Source organism: Lactuca virosa, chromosome 9 (assembly GCF_052849685.1).
Source record: "Lactuca virosa cultivar CGN04683 chromosome 9, Lactuca_virosa_CGN04683_v6, whole genome shotgun sequence".
Taxonomy (NCBI): Eukaryota; Viridiplantae; Streptophyta; class Magnoliopsida; order Asterales; family Asteraceae; genus Lactuca; species Lactuca virosa.
Window position 1 is genome coordinate 256,761,823 of NC_136434.1, and position 17,937 is coordinate 256,779,759.

At 33.8% G+C, this 17,937-nt stretch overlaps 1 protein-coding gene across 1 annotated transcript; it reads left to right on the top strand.

The window, feature by feature from the left end:
• The first annotated feature begins 2,753 nt into the window (after positions 1 to 2,753).
• On the top strand, positions 2,754 to 5,579 carry LOC145135664 (uncharacterized). Its single transcript, XM_079069918.1, has 8 exons — positions 2,754 to 2,950; positions 3,423 to 3,511; positions 4,051 to 4,114; positions 4,260 to 4,337; positions 4,653 to 4,729; positions 4,884 to 4,950; positions 5,061 to 5,168; positions 5,389 to 5,579. The coding sequence occupies exons 1-8, from the start codon at positions 2,879 to 2,881 to the stop codon at positions 5,416 to 5,418; spliced, it is 585 nt and encodes a 194-aa protein (XP_078926044.1). The 5' UTR covers positions 2,754 to 2,878; the 3' UTR covers positions 5,419 to 5,579.
• The last annotated feature ends 12,358 nt before the right edge of the window (positions 5,580 to 17,937 follow it).

A 17,937-nucleotide genomic window follows, 5' to 3' on the forward strand; every position in this document is an offset into this window, starting at 1 on the left:
CCCTTTATCGCTGCATAAGTTAGCAACCGGCTCATTTCCACTCTCGCTACCCTCCGTAACCGCATCACCTTCATCAACCACCACAAAGACTTTCACAACCCTTCCTCCAATCGATTTGATTACATTGATCAACATTCTAACATCCATGTCTTCAACTATGGATATATAATGATTCAATTCAGGATGATGGAAACGAAGACTAATTTTATATTTGTCTAACAAACTGGTTTTCCTTCTCACCAAAGATACAAACTCACTATAACTAATGTACTCAGAAAATATCAAAGCGAATTCAGAAATACCTCCATGTGGACATATGTATTCAAGATTTGTTTCAATAATTTTCCACCTCCCACCGGTTACAACGCAAACCAAATATTCATTCATTTTATTAGAGAGGTTTTAAAGAAATTTTCCAAAGAAATAACAACTAAGCTGATAATTTTTTTGCAAAACTTTATATATATTAAAGTTATTTCGTAGTCAAACCCTACCAATTTCGTAGTCAAAATTAAAAAAATTAAAAAAAAAACCAAAATCGCAGTTGAAATGCAGAGGAAATCGCAGATGGGCTTAGTCCATCTGCGATTTTAAGGGGGCGAAGGAGGTATTTATACAACAAAAAAAACTATCTGCAAATATACAAGTCGCTAAAGCACGTCTGTGCGTTAGCTACTTGTACGTTCGTAGATGGCTTTCCAAAATCGCAGATGGACTTAATCCATCTGCGATTTTGGTGGCTAAAAATGCAATTTGGGTTTTTTTTTTGACTATTTTTCACAAAGTAATTAATATTTTTGGCTAAATTTGCAATTTTCTCATATTATATTTTAGACAAAATTGCAAAAATGGTCCCTGTGGTATGCATTTTTTGGGGTTTTAGTCAAAACCTCGACTTTTTTGGCTTCGTGGTCCTTTTGACCATGTTTGCTTGTGATTTTGGTCCCTCGAAAAACTGAAAAGACTAAAATGCCCTTTCTGATATACTTTTTATGTTTTTTCATTTTAATTTAAAGGAAAAAGAAAATAGTTAATTAATTTGGGCCCACATCTCTCCCTCTCTCTCTCTCTCAAGAAAACCCACACAATTATTTGTCTGTAAAAAAACACACATACATTTCACGTAGTGGCCGTGTTCATAAAAATACAACACACACATACACTCAATGTTCCAGACCTGAAACAAATATGGAGAAGGGGACTTGTTCTTAGTCTCGGATTTGAAACGAAACCTTAATCCAGAAGTCGAAGGGCATATCTGAAATGAAAACCTATGCAAAAAATCATAATTCGAAGAACACCGCCTTAAACGACGATGAACACCACCAAGAATGGGACTAGCTCCAGAATCGCTGCTTTCTCAAAATCCGAGTTTGTGCTTATTATTTGTAATCAATCGATGAAGGATTCTATTAAATGGGTTCATACAGGTGAAGAAGATGGATCCGAGTTTTGAGTCATGGTTTTTAACATAAGTTTCAATTTTGAATGGGATTGAGTTTTAGTGCATCAATCAGAGGTTGTGAAGGGATAATCTTTGTTAGAGATATTTTCTTCTTTTTAGATGAATCTAGAAGAAGTTCTTGAGGGTTGGATCCAACATCTGCTGCTATGGAGGTACTATAGGAGTTGAATATTGGTGGATCCAACAGACGTTAGGCTATGATCTAGACACATATGATTGTCATCGCATCATCCATGGAAGATTGTTGTATCATCTCATAAAGCCAGATCTTCAATTAAGAAACATTTTGCTCGCGAGTAGTTAATAGAAAATCGTAAGTTGCACTGCATAATTTGCGGATACGAAACCCCAAAATTTCAAGTAATTTTTGAAAAGCAATCCATAGTTATTCTCTCAGATCTTCATAGTAATTTTCTCAGGCCTTCACAAATTAAGACAGAGCTCGTTCAGATTTCATTAAATCTTGGCAGCAGTTTGTGTTCTTCAAGCTTTGTGGATTGAGCGGGGGTTTGATGTGCTTACAGTTTCTAGGCAGAAAAGGGGTTGAAAGTAGCTATAATGGTTCAATCTATTAGGTCGGTAGTTGATGAAGAGAGAAATGTAGGTGAGGCTAAACTAAGTTAGGATTTCAATTGTTGGGGGGGGGGGGGGGTAGAAAGGAACCGATCAAGTGTTTCTTGAATCTTTTTTTTAGAGAGATGAAGAAGAAAAGCAAATGAAGTAGAGAGAGAGAGCAGGTGGGCCCCTTCTTATTTTTTTTAATTATTAAAATAAATAAAATAGCATTAGATTTAAGAAGAAATGAAAGAAAAATGGAAAATAAATACCCCAAGGTTATTACAGTCATTTCACTATTCAGAGAGACCAAAAAACACAACAAAACTAGCTAAAAAGAACCATGAAGCAAAAAATCAGAGTTTTGACTAAAACCCCAAAAAAAATCATTCTACAAAGACCATTTTTGCAATTTTGTCTATATTTTATGCCCTTGATTTAATTTTAAGTATTTATTATTTATCTAAAGTTTATAAATAAAAAATATACAATATATAAATATATACTAGAGTAATATATAGATCATTTGTACGTGAGTAAATGTTTCTATTAAATTACGATAAATAGTTAAATTAATTAAACGAGAGGGTTTTATATAATATTTTAGATAGATAACGATAAATAGTTAAATTAATAAAAAAAATAATAAAAATGTTTAATCATTTGGAAAAACAATTCTAGAGATCAATATAATCAAACAGTGAGGTGATAAGTTTACTATTGGAGTAACCATCCAATGACATGGCATGTGACAAATTTTTGGGTGTGAAGGAGGGTTTGGACTTCAGGTAAACCGAGGGAGCATATCGCCATTAAATTCGTTACTCTTGCTCGGCTACTGAGAGGATAACAGCGAAGATGATCGGAGTAGGGAAGATTAAGCAGTACACGAATGTTGTGGATAAACCCCTTAGTAAAGGCAGACAAGAGGTAAGATCCACCCAATTTCTTTCTGTTAACTAAGATCCCAAAATTCAATATTCCGACAGCGATCCTTATGCAATTCAGCGCGTTTAGGGTTCTCAGAGAAATTCCAAAAGGGGAAATTGGGAACTGATCCAGAAAAATAACTTTTACTTTCTGTTGCCCAAACGGTAGAACTTCTGGACAAATCTGGGCGTACCTTTTTCTGATTATGTGTCTTAGTTAAAAGGAAAGATACACGTCGGAACTTTGAATCTCGTTTTTTAATGCAAAATTGATAACGTATTTGTGAGATAAATTAAATACCGGTGTTACTGTATTTGAGTTGCTTGTTACAAAGTTTGAACATGGATATTTCATCTTTATCGCAAAGGCTTACAAATTCTTCCAGTTTTGAAGTTGGAATGCAACAGATTTGACCTTGAAAGTCAAAGTATATATGTTGTGGGGCTGAACAGTTCTGTATTACAATATGCAGGTCAGTTTAAGTGGATTTGCTTACTTATTCTCAGAGCTTGTTCAGTACAACCAAACTCAGGTTGACAACATTGGGGAACTAGAAAGGAGGTAACCACATGCTGTTTTTAGTTAAACCTATTAAAATAGTTAATAATTTCAGCTGTTAGATTAGATTTTTGACATGCAGCATAAACAAAAAGGATTTAGTATTTGTGGTATTTTGAAATCCCTCTCTTTGAGAAAACAAGAGCTACATTTTGACTTTGATCCTAGGATGTAGTTACACTTAACATCTAATTTAACATGGATTTTGTAGTATCTTTTAGTTGTTTTCGATAACCCCATCACTTGTTTCCTTATCGATTTGATGCACATATTTCCGGATTCATGTTTGCTCAGCTGTTCACTTCAGCTTCTTCCAAAATACTTGATTTGACAAGTACAAATATATGATAAATAAGCAAGCATTTAAGGGATGTATGTATAAACCAGAATGTAGTTGCATTGATCATAATAGAATGTTGTTAATCATTTGTTATGACTTGTTCAACTACAAAGAAAAGAAATCTTTATATACAATACATGTGAGCTAATAAGTTTGAGTTATGAATGTTTTGTAACATAATTCTCATCTGATGTTGGATCAGATTGGAGGATGCTGGTTATGCTGTTGGAGTACGAGTTCTGGAATTACTTTGCCATAGGGAAAAGGTAAAAAATTCATCTTCTTGGCACTGGCAGTTGATGAATTAATTATTCTATAATCAATAAAATTATTTTATGTGTGTATTTGTATAGTTAATAATAGATGGCAGCAACACGATTTATTTTGAATTTTTGTTTTAATGTCTCTCAGGGTAACAGAAGAGAGACACGTTTGTTGGGAATTTTGTCTTTCGTGCATAGCACAGTATGGAAGGTGCTATTTGGAAAGGTAATAATATACTAGATGTTCCTGAAGTTTTTTTTTTTTTTTTTAAATTTTGTTTTGGTACTTTCCAAATATGCCCCTATGGTATACAAAAGGTGTTTCCTAATTCTACATTTGTTACATGAGACAAGACGGGAGGATTGGACTAGACTAGACAGGTGAAGGTTTGTAGGCTTAATTAATGCCTTTTGCATAGTCAAGAGATCAATATTGAGAGTCTGTGTCCCAAACACACACAAACAGAGTGAAGATTTTGTGTTTTCAAGTTTGAGTTTCGACTGTCTTACTCTTACTCCAAACCAACAACACAATAAATAGGTAGCGGACTCTCTTGAGAAAGGTACTGAACATGAAGATGAATATATGATTAGTGAAAAGGAGCTCCTAGTCAATAGGTACGCTACCTACATATACAGTTACTTATACGCACACTTATTTTTTTTTTTGATATATATATATATATATATATATATATATATATATATATATATATATATATATTTCTGTCTAGTCTAGTTATTTATACCTCTGTGTGTTTTTGAGTTATAGATTTATTTCGGTACCCAAAGACATGGGGTCTTTTAACTGTGGTGCTTTCGTTGCTGGGATAGTCAGGGTATGTATGTATGTATGTATGTATGTATGTGTTAGAATTGGCTATAAATGTAATATTTCCATGTTTGGAATTGGAAACTTGACGGGTGTTGTTGTTGTTTCACTTTGAAGGGCGTTTTAGACAATGCAGGTTTCCCGGCTGTTGTGACTGCTCATTTTGTTCCGGTGGATGGTCAACAACGCCCCCGAACAACCATTTTGATAAAATTTGCCGAGGAGGTAACATCATCAATACATTTATTCTCTTTTTACTTCAATTTCTGTTCCATGTGTTTTTTTCTCAAATATTTATACCCATTGTAGTAAGTAAACATTTTTTTTATTGACATGCAACCATAATAATAATAATAATAATAATAATAATAATAATAATAATAGCAATGTAGGCAACACTTTTGGTTGCGACATCTTGGATGCTAAAAAGTGTTTTTCGGTGCAGGTATTACGAAGGGAAGCAAGGTTAGGATGATTATTGTTGGTATAAGTAACTTGTCTGCCTTTGTATTTTGGCCATGGACTCATTGCAATTTTCTATGTCCTTTGAAGAATCAAATTAATTTTAATTTTGTAGCAACCACCCAACTCACAACTATTTTTCTTGTGTATTTTTCACACATACATTTTACCTCATCTTCTCTTTTGTTAAATGTATTTTCTTTAACAAAATGGAAAATACTTTTATTTTATTTTGTCTAATAAAGGACATTTTTCATCCATTTTACCAAGATTATGGGATGTGGTCATTTTTTTTTCTTTTTGAAAACATGTAGTCTTTTAAAAAAATATACAATGCACACACAATGGCTGTGTTTGATAAAAATAGTTGGTAGCAAAGAGCTGGTAGCGTTTAATGCTACATAAGATAGCTTTTAGATTTGTGGCGTTTTGTTTAAACTAAACACTTAAAGCTTGTAGTGCAAAACAAAGTTTTTTGTTTAAAACTGAGCATTTTGTCAAACGTTAGAAGTTAGAAACTTTCAAACGTTTTATGTCAAACATGCTCAATATCATTTACCATTAAAATATGTCTAATACTACATGTTTGTTAAAAACAAAAGTATGTTGTTGTTTTAAGTAAAGTAAAAGTATATTGTTTTGGTCTAAAAGTATGTTGCGTTGCTGTTTTAGGTTTAAAAATAGAAGTACATAACTACTCTGCGTTAAAAGAATAATAATCCAATATTTTTTAGGAAAATGATTTATAGGGGTAATCATTTTTTTTTATTTTGTTCACATTTAAACAATTTTTTTTTCGTATACATTTCATCATTTAACTTGTTAAATGTGTTCACATATTATCATTATCACCGTCTATCTTAGGTAACAATAGTAATATGTGAATATATTTAACAAGTTAAATGGTGTAATGTGTAAAAAAAAAAAAACATAAATTGTCTAAATGTGAACAAAACGAAAAATCAATTACCTTGATAAGTCATTTTTCCCACTTTTAAATTATCGATAATGATTTATTATTTATCCCATTTATAGTCTTTTAATTTTGACAAATCAATTTTCTACTAATTTAGTTTTAGCAAAAATTTACTATCATAAATATTAATTAAATATTGATCAATTCTAAACTCTATTTTTTATTTAATAAATACGTTTTTGTGAAATTATTTTATATAGCCTCTTATATATTTTTTCTTTTGTTTTTAAGCATATGCAATATTTTACAGTAAATAGTATCTAACAACAAAATAAAATAAATTAAATTTTTAATAATAAGTATGGAGTGTTTTTTTAAAAAAAAAAAACAAAAAAAAAACTATATAATATAAATGTTTTAAAATTATTACAACTTTTTTATACTTTTTAATTATAAGTTTATAAACTTTTTAATTTTTTTAATATAACGTTTTAAACTAGTATTTAAGGAAAATATTTTAAATGTTATAAAAATGTATTAAATTGTAATACAAAATCTATAAAACACTTTAAAAATGTTGTAAAAAACGTTTTGAAATAGTTGTATGAAAGTTATAAAAAAAAGTATGAAAATAATAAAAAAACTAAAAACTGGTAAGAAAAATTTAAAACGTTTAAAAAATATTTGGTTTAAAAGCACATATATGAAAATTATATGAAAGTATAAAAAAATAAAAAATAAAAAATTATAAACAAAGGTTAAAACATTTATTAGAAAAAACTATATGAAAAAATATCATAAAAATGTTGTAAGAAATTATTAAAAAGTCGTAAGAAATTTATAAAAAAAAAATTATTCACATTTAAGCAACTTCTTTTTGTACACATTTAACCATTTAGAGTAAATTACACGAATGGTCCCTATGGTTTAGGGTAATTTACACGTTTGGTCCCTAACTTAATTTTTTAACTCGGAAGGTCCCTATTGTTTGTTTTTGTTACGCGTTTGGTCCCTGTCTTACCTAAAAATACTATTTTGCCATTGATTTTCTAATTTATTTAAATAAACAAACCCCCAACCCCACTCCTCTCACCTTATCTTACCTACCTCACCGTTTTTCCCTATTTAAATAATAGTCTTTTTAGGTAAGATAGAGACCAAGCACGTAACAAAAACAAACTGTAGGAATCAAGCGTGTAACAAAAACAAACAGTAGGGACCTTCCGAGTTAAAAAAATAAATTAGGGCCCAAGCGTGTAAATTACCCCAAACCATAGGGACCATTCGTGTAATTACTCAACCATTTAACTTGTTAAATGTGTTCACATGTTATCAATGTTACAGACGACAACTTCTGTATCAGTTAAATAAGAAAATTTTTATTTCTGATTTGCTATATACCAATTTTAATTTACTTCACTTATTGTGATTCTTTTATTTTTATAATCAATTTAATATTTCATTATATAATATCATTATTTTTTCATTAGTTCACAAATAAAAACTGTCCCGTATATCTTGAAAAATAATTTCATATATTTATTTAAATCAACGATTATGATTTTATTTAAATAAAAAAACATAAATCTTTTAATTAATAATCTTTTAAAATAATTGGTTAATAACTATGAGTTTTTACTATACAACTTTAATTATTTTTGTAACCGTGGTTTCTACGGCCTAGCTTAAAATAAAAATATGTTGCTTTTGTTTATACAATAGATTTATGAGTATTTTAACAACCTTTTTTTGTTATTTAATAGATGTAAGGAACTAAAAACACACAAAAAAAAACAACTAACTTCAGGTCGTTATAATTTCTTTTTGTTTAGATTTTTTTTTCAAGTTTATATTAAATCTAGACTACTCTTCATAAATGATCCTTCTGGTTTTGTAAAATATCAAATTTAATTTTTAATTCTTTCGATATAAAAAAGTCTGATTTTAATTTTTATCATGGTTGATCCTATACTCATATTACTCATACAAAAAAACTTTTATACCCTTTTGAATTTGTTTTATTATTTTTATTTATTCCTGTATAATTTCTATTAATATTAAAATGCTAAGGACATCCACAATGGGAGTTCAATGAGGGCCGAATAAAATATTATTGAATATAATATTAAAGAGAGAGAAAGTGGAGTTGCATGGTCATTGAACTGCATCATAGAATTTACAATGTAAAATTGTGGGGGTTTTAAGAAATTATAAGTTCTCTCTCTTAGTTGGCATTCAACTCTTGGAAAGTTGAAATGATAGTGGATGCCCTAAAGTCCCACCATTTCCACCACACCACACCACACCCCATCATTTTCCTTTTCTTTCTTCTGATGCTCTCCACCACCATCCACCGCCAATCCTTTTCCTTTTCTTTCTTCCGATGCCCTTCCACCACCATCCACCGCCACTGCCCACCACCGGTTTCAACTCCATCCATTTTCACATACCTGCACATAAACTGATGAACATGATGATCTTGAAACCCAAATCCAAATACAATGAAGAAAATTACATATACAATTCTCTTTTCTACTGAAGAAGCAAAATCAAACCCTCTGCATACTACAAATCCTTAATCACTTACAAACAAAACCCCTAATGTTTGACCAAGACACTTTTAGAATTCAACAGTACACATACATCAAGGTTGTAAAAATCGTCCGACGGTCGACTGGTGTTAAAGGATTAATCAGGGACCATATATTATTAATAAAATATTAAAATTTATCAAAGATTAATATATTTTAAGAAAAATGAGTACTTCAAAAGTAGAAAATAAGAGAATTTGTAATTTAAAATTTTGAAAATTTGAAAATATGAACATTTTGGTATAATATTTGAAATTTTGAAATTGTGAAAATTTTGGAGTAAAAAAAATTTAATTTTTTGATTTTTTTTACTTTTGTTGACTTTTATTTTTTGACTTATTAACTCCACCAAGACATATTAATCATGCCAAACCCGATTAATCCCTAATTTCCGTTAAACACACTAATCCTAGTCGGTTGGTGTCACACCCCCAAACCGGAACGACGGAAGCATTCGGGGGTGGATGACTTCATGTTCAGTATCACAACAATGCAATATAGAAATCAAAGTACAACATCCATTACATTGATAAAATATAACTTTACATTCGTATTCAAATGTCACACCCCCAAACCAAGGATGACGGAAACGTCCGGGGGTGGAGGACTTCATGTATAGTATCACAACAACGAGTATAATAGTGCTTATAGTAAAATCAACCATCATAAATATAATTGAAAAGGTTACACCATAGTATGAGTTTATATGTTTCAAAATCAATTACAATATGATGACAAAAATGTATAATTTGACGTCTTGCGTCCCATCCTCAAAAGCAGTTGATTACCTGTTCACTGGTTTCCTGAGAATACAAGTAATTTTGAAAGAGTGTCAACAATTAAATTGGTGAGTTCATAAGCTTTTGGATGAAATGTTGGAAAAAAATCTTTGTTTGTAAATGTAAATGAATACAAAAAAAATCCAATATTTTCCTTATACAAAGTCGTGTAGTCTTAAATCCCAAGACTGAGAGTATGCAGTTTTAGATAGATAAAACCCCTTTTCTTGTAAAGTAGCATTTTCCCGTAAACTTGATGTTGTTAACTCCCTATGTGAGTCGTTATAACCATACTATAACTAGAGTGAACCTGCTACAACGTTTTTCAGACGTCAAGATCCTATGACTCTTGTCACCCGTAGACCTGCAAGTCCCGCTGTAGCTAGCAGCAAGGTGTGGGGTGTCAATCCCAATATAGATCTATACACAATTATCACGCTCTCCCTACAAGAGATACTAGTTATAACTTACAGGAATTTTTAACCCGTACTCTAAGAGTACAATTGAAGCATTGTCTCACAACTTACGTTAACGAGTTTACGTGTAGTGTGCGAGTAAAACCTTTTGTATGGTGGAATTGAATTCCCTTTATATGACAAGTTTGTAGTGTGAATTCCATAAACTATATCTATAAAAGTTTATTATGCATGTTTAAGTGAATGAAAACCTTTATCAATGAATACCCATTTCTGAATATAATGTTAAAGTAACAAGAAATGCATTCAATCGTATAGAAACCTAGTGATAAACACTTTGCTCAACATGTTACAAAGTGTGTTAAAACAGTGAGCTGTTAAGCTTGCTTTTCACTTTCCTACACTGTTTTACGAAAATCATATAAAAATCATACGGAGTCAAAAAATAAATCCGCAAACTCTAAGAGTTTAGAAATTGTGTCTTGTTTATTCATAATTTTTATTATGATTTTTAGAAGTCTCTAACTTGTGTGGAAATGTTCATATTCACAGACTTGTCCGAATTCGTTTCTAAATTGAAAGACAGTTTTGTAAAAATCACCATAAATTGTATAAAAATCGTATGGAGATGTGCAAGTAGTCATTAGAAAGGTATAAACCTGAACTACTTGCATATAAAACAGTTTTGAAAGATATTAAGTTTAAAATTGTCAAAACAGTCCGTGAATGGGACTCAACTTTTCTGATGAAAGCTGTTGTTTGAGCTTAGTTAAGTTTTTGATGTATTAACTTGTATTCCCCCCCCCCCTCTTAAAACTAGAGAAAACATGAAAATGTAGGGGTATGAACTCACCTTGTGTGGTTCTCTGAGATGAATGTCGAAGGAAAGGAGTTTCCAAGTCAAGAACGCTTGGAAGATGCTTGAAGGCTTGAAGATCTAAGAACAAATATGTCGATATTTGTGTAAGAATTCCATGATTTTAGTGAAGTTGTGTAGAATGTTTATGTGTGGGAAGGAAAAACTTACCAGCAACATGGGAAGAACTTGTGACTCTTGGAGGAACTCGAGTTTTTAGAGAGAAGTATGAGAGGTGTAAAAAGTGTCTTGGGAGGAGGAGAGTGGGGTTTTATAGGTGGAAGAGTGAGGGATTAGAGAGTGAGCTGATGGAAGGGATTTGATGGAGATATGGGAAGATCTCGAATTGACTAGAGTAGGGTGGGAATAGTGACATGGAGTGGTCATGGAGTGGGTGGGTGGTTGGTGTCATAGATTTTTGGCAAAGCCAACACTCCAAAGCCATACCTTGTACAAGACTTTGTCCAAAGATATGATTTTCCCTCAAAGATATGATTAAATCATGGGTCTATGGAGTTTAATATATTAAAATATGGGTTTGGGTGAAAAATCTCCGTCAAAATCATGAAAAACGAGCTTAAAAGACGAATCTAGTCGAAAACCAGGAAAAAGGAGCGAACTTGCGAGACCAGACCGAAGGTTCGGTCCTATAGAGTGAGAACCGAAGGTAGGTTCGGTCCTAAGCCTTGCACGCGAACTCAGCCAGGAGGGGACCGAAGGTGAATTGGAGCGAAATAGACCGAAATAGACCGAGAGGACTTGTCCGGACCGAGAGTGAGTTCGGTTCCTAGGAGCATGTGAAGGCAAGACATGTGAAGCGAAGTCCGGACCGAGAGTGAGTTCGGTTCCTAGGAGCATGTGAAGGCAAGACATGTGAAGCGAAAGTGGCTTCGGCCCGAAAGTCCGATCCGGACCGAAAGAGAAATGGGAGCGAAGGTATCCGAAAGCGAAATGGACCAAAGGCTCGGTTCATTTCGGTCCTAAAGAGGTTTCGGTTCTTTTAAGAGGGTTCAGTCCTTTAAGAGGGTTCGGTTCCTTAAGGCTGTTTCTCCATTTATCTTCCCGTTTCGAGTTGTTTTTGGCTCTGTTAAGGGTCGGGATGCCCCAAATGATTATAAAAAGTTGAGGGAGGTTATGAGAGAGATTTGGGAGAGAGAGATATAGCGAGATAGATTGGGAGAGACTTTGTTTGTGACTTTTGCGAGTGTTTAACTTCGAAACGCAAGGTTTGTAACCCCGTTTTGCCTTGTTATGAGTGTTATACGCTCCTATAAGGTACGTATTAATGTTCTATCGAGTAGTAACATCATTTTATTCTGATTAGGATCTAGGTTTTTTTTTTCTCTAAACATGTTATATCCCAAAATGAAAGTTTTCATTAAAAATAGTGAGTTGTACAATAGTAAGCATAAGTAGACCCTAATATACGAAGGTTAATTGAGTTGACCGATTTGACTTGTTGACTTTATTTGACTTTGACTTGACCAGAAATTGACGGTTATCACATCATCCCCCCGTTAGAAGGAATTTCGTCCCGAAATTAGTGTTTTGACTGGGACCTCAAGAGTTGGGGAAAAGATGCGAGTATTTTTGTTTCATCTGATCCTCGAGTTCCCAGGTGAATTCGGGTCCTCGTTTTACGTTCCAACGGACCTTCACAATAGGAATACGACTTTGTTTCGTTCCCTTGATCTCTCGATCTATGATTTCTACAGGTTCTTCCACGAAGTGGAGACTCTCGTTGATTTCAATCTCTTCGAGTGGGTCTCGTCAGACAGACACTTCTTTAAATTTGACACGTGGAAGGTCGGGTGTACGTTGTTAAGTTCTTGGGGTAGACGAAGTTTGTATGCCACCGGGCCAATCTGTGACAACCCGAAATTTCTATCTTGTACAACCATTCAATTCAGTTAAAGTCAGACTTGTCTCTGTTAACTCTTAGCACTGTTTAGAGTCTGTTTGAGCATTCTGAGCCTAGTTCATCAAAGGAATCAGTGTTTGGATTTTCCAGTTAAAGTTCCAAACCATCTAGCAAACCGTAAACCTCCTCAAAAGGAGTTTACGGTCAGGACCCTTGAGTTTACGGTCAGGGTGACCGTAAACTCCCTCATATATATATATATATATATATATATATATATATATATATATATATATATATATATATATATTATGATCATTTTGATCATTTCTTCCCTTTCAAACTCAAGAACTTCCAAATCCTCTCAAGTATCATCAAGTTCATCATCCTAGATCACCAAAATCGTAAGTGTTCTTCCTTTGATTTATTGATACATCTCTTAAATCTAGTATCATCTCATGATTTCATCCATGGAAATCATCTTTTCTTAGATCTTCAAGAAACACCAAGAACACCAAGAACACACACTAGTGTTCTTGGACCTTAATCACCATTTCAGGCCTCTATATCGTAAGTACTCCCTCCTTAGCTTGTTATCTAGTTGAAACACCTGGTTAGAGCCTTGAAAACCATCATTGTGCAAAGATTTGATGAGTTTACGGTTGGATCTCCTTAGACCGTAAACTCCATGACCGTAAGGTCATTAGACCGTAAACTCCATGACCGTAAGGTCATTAGACCGTGAACACTTGGACCGTAAACCATCTTGACCGTAAACACTTATGGTCATGTCTTTTGGACTGTAAACTCTATAGGGTGGCCATACACCCTAGTTATGCAATCATATGTGATTGTATCCCTTAAATCTTAGAGTTTCCTAGTCTATAAGGGTGTTACCCTTCTTAATTAGTTGTTAGACACTAATTACATACACATATATGCCATTATATGTCATTTAGGACCCGTTGTGTCCCGGGAGTTCATTCGTGGAACTTCTCATCCTTACGCGCGTATTCGTTTGAATCACCCACATCAGGTGAGTTCATACCCCGTAATCAATCTTTTAAACTGCTTTAAATGCTTTTAAGGGGGGGGGGGGAATACAAGTTGAACACAATGATAATTGTGTAATTGTTTGTTATAAACATTTTCAAAAGATTACTTATGTCATTTATAAGTTGTCAAAATATTTCAAAAACTCTTTTCAAGCTATGTTACTTTATAGTTTAACAAAACTCCGTTTTAAAGTACCAGCATAACTTAGTAACAAAATGAGTCTTTTCAATAACAGTACAAGTAAAACACTAGTAAACTATAAGGGGTATAGTTTAGGGGTTCAGTACATACTAAATACTAGAGCGTATAAAGAGAAATAGGGAGGTAGAAACAATACACGATAACATAAAGAGAAACAGTGAGGTAGAAACAATACACGATAACATAAAGAGAAACAAGGAGGTAGATACAATACTTCAGAGAGACATACTATACACTATACACTATAACAGAACGAACATACTAGATCTAATTATACCAATGAATCACTAACTCATTGTTTGTAACAAAAGGTGATAGTTAAATTGGGTATACATGATCACATAACATTAATGTGAATTCTACACGACCTAGCAATTTGTTTGCGTAAGTCGCGTTTGGTCCCCAGAATCTCTTGCAGGGAGAGCGTATAGTATGGGTACTATTCCTCACATTATGACCTTAATAAAACAAACATGTTTTAAGGTAATTAGTATTACAGAATGTCAATTCTAAAGACAACTGTGTACTTATAAATTCCCATTACTTTCAGTAAGTGACAGTTCCACTTGAAAGCTAATACAAACTATTTTCGAGTCAAGATAGTTATAAACTAGGGAAAACTTACATTTTACAAACGACACACAGAACAGTCGAGTCTAGTACATTCAGTAGAAAGGGATCTATAATGCTAACTTTATGATTCCTTAGTGTATGCATTTAGGGATATATATTAATCGGGTCCGACAGGTAGTAGGATGTGTGCTTTCCGCTTCATTTCCTGTTCCTTGTTTGGTTGTGGGCTTAGAGCAGATACACCCAGTCTACTATCTATCTGAGCTTAGCTATATATATGTTCCGTATACACCAAGTAATCATAAGGGGGTACCATGTATGGGTCAGGTCATAGGACACTAATTCAATGCACAGTTTTCTAGTACAAAACATACTTTGCAAATGAAGACATTGTGGAACACAAAACTAGAAACTTAACCGGTAAAGGGTTTAATCCATTTTATTAAACCAGTAAAACTTAAAGGACCTTAGGTGGTTAATTCTATAATACCTTAGTTTATACACCAGGGTTATATATAATTAATATCCGACAGGTAGTTGGATGTGTGCTTTCCGCCTCATTCCCTGTTCCTTGTTTGGTTATGGGCTTAGGGCAGATTCACACAATTAACTATCTGTTCGATATTAGATTACATATAACTAGTATAAACAAAGTGATTATAGAAGGAACTACCGTGGTTATCATTTTATAATAAGATATAAGGGTTTTCTTAAAGGATCTTTTCATCAAATATAAATGAACTATTACAGTTAACACCGTGAGTACCGAGTGAATACGTAGGGGTTATATACAACGATGATCTAACAAACAATAGGATGTGTGTCTTCCGCCTCATTTCCTATTCCTTGTTTGGTTGTGGGCTTAGGGCAGATACACACAACCGATTGTTTGTTTACTCTGGATTTTATATAACTTGTATCCATTTAATACTCATAGAAAGGACTGTAGAGTCATTTTTACTTATCTTTCATAAAAGCAGGAAATATATGATTTTCTGGAGGAACAGGCAAACTTTTCTAAACAGAACTTACTACAACTTACTACAACTTTCTACAAACTTTCTTACTACTTACTACATCACTAAAATCTTATGAACTCACCAGCTTAAATGTTGATCTACGCTTTTAAAATAACTTCTATTCTCAGGAGACCAGTAGACAGGTTCGCGCACTGGGATTCAAAAGATGGAGCAGTTTAGCTTCATGTCTTTTTGTTATTTGCTATGTATTCTATATTATGTGAATCACATACTTTGTAAACACTTTCTTTCTAATGAAATGGTTGTTTATTACTTGCTTACTATGATACATGTCTTGTGATACTAAACATGACGTCCTCCGCCCCAGAACGTTTCCGCCGTTCCGGTTTTGGGGTGTGACAGATTGATATCAGAGCATTGTTTATAGTGAACTAAGTATATCAACCGATAAAAGATATACAACTATAAATACAATGGGGCCGAAGTGCTCTGGATAAGAATATATTTTAAATATATAATGATACCTTATAAAAGTATACATACTTGCTTATACATATATACCTACTAGAACAAGTATCACAAGAAGAACAGAACATAAGAAGTTAAAGGTTGAACACTATGGTCAAACCTGGACAGTTATGTAATCATAGCTAGAATCAATATAGCCTGATCAACTATATTCATTCGAGATGTGACCGACATGTGTTTGGGAGTGATGTGGTGTTGCAACGGTCGTAAAACTTACCTAATACTAGTCAAGAGAATACTAGATCAAGTACAGAGAGTTAGAATACTATAGGAGTATTCTATGATACTATAACGCGATAACAAGTTTAAAACATACCAACTAGATTACATTAAAATACTATACGAGTATTTTAGGCACTATACAAATAACTTATGTGATAACTTAAAAGACCCTTACGGATAGGTCTATAATCTTGCAATGTACACTCCCAAGGTTATATATAATTGAGATTTTATAGACTTAGAATTTGTGATCTACGCTTCACTACCTGTTCCTTGTCTGGTTGTGGTTTTGGAGTAGGATCACTTATTCGAAGGTCTATTTAGTCTTAAGTTATATACAACTTGTATACATTGTGCAATTATAGGAGGACTCTGTAAGGATCACCCCATAATGTTTCACTTAAATCTCATAGATTCTTTAGTCACTTCCATTCTCGAACGAAAAACCCAGATAGATGTAACAACTTCCTCATAGTAGACAACAGAAGAGTCAGAAGGAAACGAGAGCAAGTTCATGAGGAGCTTTCAAAGAAGGATCAACCGAAGTAACCAAAACGTCTTATGCGTCACACTAATAAATAATAATCTTGTTTAACTTAATGAGCGAGTGGAAACACTGGTCACATTATATGTTAGGATTATTTTCTTACATGCAGCTGGTAACAGTTATTCAGGCAACAGATATTCATTCAAGGATAGCCATTTCAAATTCATAGAGTTTATTAGGTATAGACTCTTTTATGAATTGTTTGCAGAACCCTGTGGAAGTCAGGACCCGATACACCCAGAACTAGGATAACCTTGTCTTTTTAGCTTTCGGCTTGTGTCCATTGCTTTAGACTTATTCCATCTCATCTTTGTATTCTTTTAGCAAATATGCCTCATCGCAGATCAAACAGACGCGCTACTCTGATAACTCCAACTCCACCGTCGTAATTCGATCCTGCTGCTCTCCAAGCAGCGATATCCTCCGCAGTCGCAACTGCTCTAGCTCACTTCGGTGAAAGTGGTATCCTCGGATTTGGTAGCGGTACCCACTTAACCAACCCCGGAGTCACTCACGAACACCTAAGGGAGTGTTCGTATAAAGACTTCATGAACTGCAAACCCAATTCCTTCGATGGAAATGGTGGAGTCATCGCTCTGATGCGATGGTTCGAGAAAACAGATTTGGTCTTCGAAATCTGTTCGTGCCCCGAAGGGAGCAAAGTGAAGTTTGCTGCCTGCACCTTCTCTGACAAAGCCCTAACATGGTGGAACAGCCATGTTAAGTCACTGACCCTCTCAGTGGCTAACTTAATAGGTTGGGAGAACCTGAAAGAGTTAATGCTGGAAGAATACTGCCCGTTGGGCGAAGTTCAAAAGCTGGAACAAGAACTGTGGGAGCTCACTATGGTCGGCTCAGCCATATTGGCCTACACCGACCGGTTCAGCGACCTAGCAGCTCTATGCCCCGAGATGGTTACCCCGGAGAGCAAGAAGATAGAAAGATACATCTGGTGTCTAACTGTTGGATTAATGTCTAAGTCCATAACTATAGTTGGTATGTACTT